Source organism: Monopterus albus, unplaced genomic scaffold (assembly GCF_001952655.1).
Source record: "Monopterus albus unplaced genomic scaffold, M_albus_1.0 scaffold4.1, whole genome shotgun sequence".
In the NCBI taxonomy this organism is placed as follows: domain Eukaryota; kingdom Metazoa; phylum Chordata; class Actinopteri; order Synbranchiformes; family Synbranchidae; genus Monopterus; species Monopterus albus.
This window is the reverse complement of record NW_018127884.1, coordinates 7,873,646-7,879,634: the sequence shown is the minus strand read 5'-3', so window position 1 is coordinate 7,879,634 and position 5,989 is coordinate 7,873,646. Positions and strand designations below refer to the sequence as shown.

The 5,989-nt window shown below is 37.0% G+C and overlaps 1 protein-coding gene across 2 annotated transcripts in view; it reads left to right on the top strand.

Moving 5' to 3' along the window:
* The window catches only part of irf8 (interferon regulatory factor 8), a 3,985-nt gene extending 1,257 nt beyond the window's left edge, over window positions 1-2,728 (top strand). Inside the window, exons 4-9 of one of the 2 annotated variants that reach the window (XM_020605220.1) lie at window positions 28-125; window positions 364-421; window positions 821-868; window positions 1,024-1,416; window positions 1,581-1,696; window positions 1,875-2,728. In XM_020605220.1, the coding sequence (XP_020460876.1) occupies window positions 28-125; window positions 364-421; window positions 821-868; window positions 1,024-1,416; window positions 1,581-1,696; window positions 1,875-2,072 (911 nt within the window). In that variant the 3' untranslated portion in view covers window positions 2,073-2,728. The remainder of the gene's footprint in view (window positions 1-27; window positions 126-363; window positions 422-820; window positions 869-1,023; window positions 1,417-1,580; window positions 1,697-1,874) is intronic. The other variant, XM_020605216.1, reaches the window with a different exon arrangement.
* The last annotated feature ends 3,261 nt before the right edge of the window (window positions 2,729-5,989 follow it).

The window sequence follows — 5,989 nt, the reverse complement described above, 5'->3', positions numbered from 1 at the left end:
CAGAATGTTTTATTATTTCACCCACAGATGGGAAAAGCCCTGCAATGGCCATGACAGCTACCACTAGCTCTGACATCACTGACATGGACTGTAGCTCTGCAGAAATAGAAGAGCTCATTAAAGAGGTAAGATAATGTCTCACTTTAAGACATTAATTTTATTTCTCAGTTCTGCCTTCACCACCGGTCACATCTGTTTTTAGTGCCACTTAGTTTATGTGTGACTTTTTTCTGATTACGACACCGTGCTGTCTCCTCCAACACTTGTTACAGGGAGCACACACACCCTCCCACTTGATCTTCATGACTATGAAGTGTATAAAAATGCTTTATTACAACTTATTGTGTTATTGAATGTATGCAGGAAGAAAGCTGTAGCATTCAGGCCAGTCCAGAGTATTGGTCCCAAGGCAGTATCAATGGTAAGACATTATTTTTCTACCTACCCGGTACATATTCCTCTTACTGATTTAGACATTCATCGTTCCATCAGTGTTGTTGCTCTGTGTCTGTCTGACCACAACTTTGCCTTTCGTCTCATCTCTCAAGTAAGACTCCATATGCGCTTTAATGTCTTTGTAAATAACCACAGTGGAAAGCTCAGTGACAACTGTGGGTGCTAAACAGAGGTTATTTGCTAGTCTGTTGAATTCTGCAATGGAAAAATTGACTAACATCCTGTTGTACTTTGCTGACTAAGGTGATTGCTTCTTTGAGAAATGGTATTTCTGATGATGCAGCAAAATAATGACATGACAGTGTGGTCATGTCCACTGTGGTAAAAAGCGCCTTAACTCATCTCTTTCTCCTGTAATTCACAGCTTTCCCACTGCATCAGGACCCTTTGCCGTTAGGCAGTCACAGCCCAGGTATTCATTTACATTTTCCAAGAAAGCGTTATAATAACATCAGCTCTATAGTTAAACCCAGACAGTACAAAATAAATGGATAACGATATGCAGGATATATGCATTTATATCATTATTTTTGTGACCCTAAGCTTACCAAGTGTTCTTTTCTCCAGCTTTCTCCCATATCATGATCAATTTCTACTATGGAGGAAAGCTGATGCAGAACACAATGGTTACTCATCCTGAAGGCTGCCGAATCTCCCCACAACAGCACCTAGGTCGCGGCGCCCTCTACAGTTCAGACAGCATGCAGACTGTTCATTTTCCCTCTGCTGAGCTCATTGAGTTTGACCGGCAGCGCCATGTCACTCGAAAACTCCTTGGCCACCTGGAGAGAGGTGTACTGGTCCGTGCCAATCAAGAGGGCATCTTCATCAAAAGGCTGTGCCAGAGCCGCATCTTCTGGAGCGGGCTTGGGGAAGTGGGCTCACAATATAGCCCCATGCCTTGTAAACTTGAGAGGGATGCTGTAGTCAAGATTTTTGACACAGGAAGGTTTCTTCAAGGTAATTGTCCATGTTTCCTCAGCTATCCAAAAGCCAAGAATAGTCTAAATTAATGCAACACACATATATTTCTTATCAGTGCTTAAAGCAAGCAACCGAGTCGTGGAAGATTGATAACTTGCAACATTGTTTAAACAGCTGTTCATGTAATCTGTACATTTTAGCTCTACAGCTGTACCAGGAGGGTCAGTTTCCTGCTCCTGATCCAACAGTGACTCTGTGTTTTGGAGAAGAGCTCCATGATCTCAGCAATGCTAAGAGCAAACTGATTATTGTGCAGGTGAGACCAGTGAAGTCATAACATGTGTTTCACTTAAACAGCTGAATGACAGAGGAACATAAAATCAACCTTGAAGTCTGTGTCTTGAAACTTTCCCAGGACACAAAAACTGTAATTATTACAAATGCAGTATGTTGACAATAAAACACATTGTTCTGTCTCCTCTCCCCTGGAGCAGATCACTGTGGTGAACTGCCAGCACCTGCTGGAGGCAGTGAACATGCGCCGCTCTCAACCTTACTGCAACAACTCAAACCTGGAGATGTCTGATGATGCGGCCACTGACCAGATGGCCCGCATCTACCAGGACTTGTGCAGCTACAGTGGCCCCCAGAGACCAGCCTGCTACAGGGACAACATGCCCATCACCGCCTGAACTGTGAGAAGCAACACACCTGACAGGAGTTCTTCTGAATTTACACTCAGAACAATTTACTGAGTGTGCAACATGTTAGGGATATCCCTGACAAACACTGACAAGATTCATTCGTATAAGTGTTTTGAATTTCTACAGTAAGACTATTAATTAAGCTGCATCTCAATTTTAAGATGTCCCTAATATTTTCTGTCATTTATGTTTATATTTGTACAGCGCCAATGCAAACTCTGTGTCTAATCTCTGTTTTATCATTACAAGAGTTTTTTTTAATTCAGATCCAGAGAAAAAGTGGTATATGTCATATATTACACACAACTCATCAGGTTCATTCTGATGACTAAATCAGCAAATCATTTTTATCTTTAGATAATCCTACTGAAAGCCTCATTGAAGTATGACAACAGTTTATATACTGTATGTAGGCAACTTAGTTCTCAGTGTTGGTTTTGCAATTGAGATGGTTCCTTATGTGATGAACATTTGCATGAAACAGGCCAAATGGAACCTTTCTCAAATATTCTTCTATTATACAATAAATAATACAATCTTTATATCACTTAATAAAACTGTATGGAATTTAGATGCAATGTGGCATTATTTGATAGGTTTTACTATCAGACTTTTTTACATTGAACTTGTGATTTTTTTTATAAATTGCATTTCTAATAAAGCCAAGTTTTTACTGAACTGTAAGCATGCTTGTCTTTATATGATCACATTTAAGGAATGTTAATTTTGATTGGTGAATTACTGCAAAAGTGACCAATACAAACTTATGGTAACTGCTAAATTTAGCTGATGGGCCACGTTAGACTTTAAAATGTTAATGTTCCCCTAGAAGGATCAGAGCATCATATTTTACTAACTACAAATTATATATAGTGTAAATTGTTCATTTCATACTGTAAATCTAAATAAAATTAACTTATTAACTTGACTCTGCATAACCATACAAGAAAAACACACTGTCCCTCTGACACCAGCAAAAGTTGCCATGCCAGTCTCTGTAACATGACCATAAAACTTTACTGAAATAAAAACAAACCATTGGTGCATGTCTGACAGGAAATAACAGAATTTAAAAACAAGTAATTTTGCACAAGGTTTACAGTGTATTTTCTTTGTGCTTGTTTCAATGCTTGAGTGATTAGCAATCACGCTTGATGGATGAAACAAATCTACTATACTGCTGCAATGCTCGCAGCACATGCATCAGATACAAAGTTCTAGATGCCTTATGCATAATTTCATCCACATCTCCCCATAATTCAGTCCATATAATTCAGATCCAGAGAAAAAGTGGTATATGTCATATAGAGTCAACATAGATTTTTATGGGTTCTTGTGTAACATTTAAAATATGAATCTTGTGGTTTGAACAATGCATGGCTGCACAAAACACAAATGTCAGTGTGGGTGAGAAGGTTAAAGCTCCACATTATTCTACAATTCCTGCAGATATGAAACATTTTCTCAGAAGATGAGCAATTACTAAAGAATGAAAATCATCATAAGAAAAAGGTACTCCGCCAATTAGAGGGAACTTCTCCATTACTGAGACTATCATTTACTATAAGTACATATTACTTTCTAATCCAGCTTAGGGGTGATGAAACTGAACAGTGTATGAAACTAAAAGAAGGATCTGGGCTAGCTAAGACAGGGAAACCCTTGGACAAGGCCCTCTCTAGCTCCCTGATGAGTACCAGAGAAAGGGAGAGAAGTGACCAACTGGTGCCAAATGAGTCACAGTGAGTCAACAGCGTCCCTTTTTCTTCATTATTTCCTATCCTCCAACAGCCATATCATTTAACACCATGGGGCAGTGAATGATATCATCAAACTGCGTACATGGTGGTAATAATGGTAGGGAATTTCACGCTATTTGTTTGGATTGAAGTATTCTGTAGACATACACGCAAACAAACACAAAGAAACATTTTCAGTTCCTCGAAACAAAAGGTGTGGGTTTCTAATGGTCATTATAATTGTTTCCACATGTACTGTAAATCACTGTAGGCTATACAGTACCACTGTTACAAGGTGAAATCCAAAGACGGTCTGACTATCAGTGAAAATGGCCTTAATACTTAAATAAAAACAAAAAAACAAAACCATGCCAAAATAACACATTATAAGGTCCTTTAAAATGGAATAATAACACTAGGTTGGGCAGCTCAATCAGTTTTTTTTTTCATTTATGAAAAAATAGTTTTGTTATAATGACTCACTCAAACACCACCCAGTGACAGCAGTCATGTGCTGCTCATATGATATCTCTGGATAAAACCTTTTACTTAATTTAGAATTGTTAATAAATGGTTCACTGAATAAAAACACAGGTGGAATATTGTGTGTGTGCATGGTGGTATGTTGGTGTATTCGTGTGTGTATGTGGTTATCTATATGGGGGAGTTCTGCCTAAGTTCCACAGAACAGGAACTAACTTCAAAACTGTCACAGGAAACCGACTACCCCCACCTACTCAAATAGAATGTGTGAGACTGGATTAAAATAATGTATTTATGCAACACATACACTATATTCCATGTAATCTGGGCTATAACTACTGCACAGGCCTTTGAATAAGGAATATCTTAGGGGAACAAACACAGATGAAAGATTTCACCTGTTTTGAGCCTAATTGGATTGACTGAAAATTGTTCTCCCAGTTTGCCACTGGGAATTGGATGAATAGTGAAAGTGAATTACTCTGTTATGGATTTATTTTGTTGTATAGTCCTCATAGTTTTACACAGTAGTGGAAAGAAACTAAGTCTAGTTACTCAAGTATTGTACAATTCTGAGGTATCTGTACTTTGGGTATTTTCATTTTGTGCTACTTCATACTTTGACTTCACTACATTTAAGAGGCAGTTATTATACTTTTTACTCCACTACATTTATTTTTTTTATAACTTTAGTTACTTTTCAGAACCAGCTTAATAGAAAAAATATAGTATAATCAAGACTTTATTGCTCTCCAAAAGAACATTCACAAGCTACAGTATATGAAGTACTTCAAATTATAAGCATATAAGCTCATTAAAACTAGCTCCACCATTACAGGTGCAACATTAAACATAATGAACACAATAATACATCAGTAATTATAATCCAATCATTTATACACATTAATGTGTGCCATTTTGCATAATAAATGTTTTTACTTTTAGTACTTTAAAAATGTTTTTATGCTAAACTTTCTAAATTCAGGACTTTTGTTTGTAACAGAGTATATTTACACTGTGACATCGCTACTTTTACTTAAGTAAGGGATCGGAGTACTTCTTCCATCATTGGTTTTACACCTGTAAATACTTAAAATACTCCCCAGCACATGCACTGTATTTAACATTAAAAAAAACATATATTAGATACCCGTTTTTAGAGATTGAAGTCTTTATACACTTAGTGTTGACAGCCACAGAGAGATGAACTAATATATTGCTCATTTCTGGCCTTTTTAAAGTATTTTTTTTAAACAACAAGAAACATATAGAATAACACCAACCCTATTTGCTAACACTCAAAATTCTTCAGCAAAAGCACTTCACTTCACTAGAAACATCTACTCTGTGCTCCAGTATTACAGTAGGAAATACTGTAAACATTTTCAGCAAACCTGCGAAATATTTGTAGACTAGAGGATTGAAATACTGGACAGTTTAGAACCAATCAGTGTTTTTTCCCCAATCATGTGAATGTTGCTGAGAAGAGTCAGTAAAAGTTATGATGTTGAGGAAGAATCATTTTCCAGTCTTTCTACTTCTGATATTATGTTTCCTGGAAACATTTCTATACTTTCACTACAGTAGAATTTTGAAAATATCACCTTGAAACAAAACATAGTACTGTGGATTTGACACTTGTACACTTAAACTAGAGAATTTAATTGTTTCCCAGTATGAGTA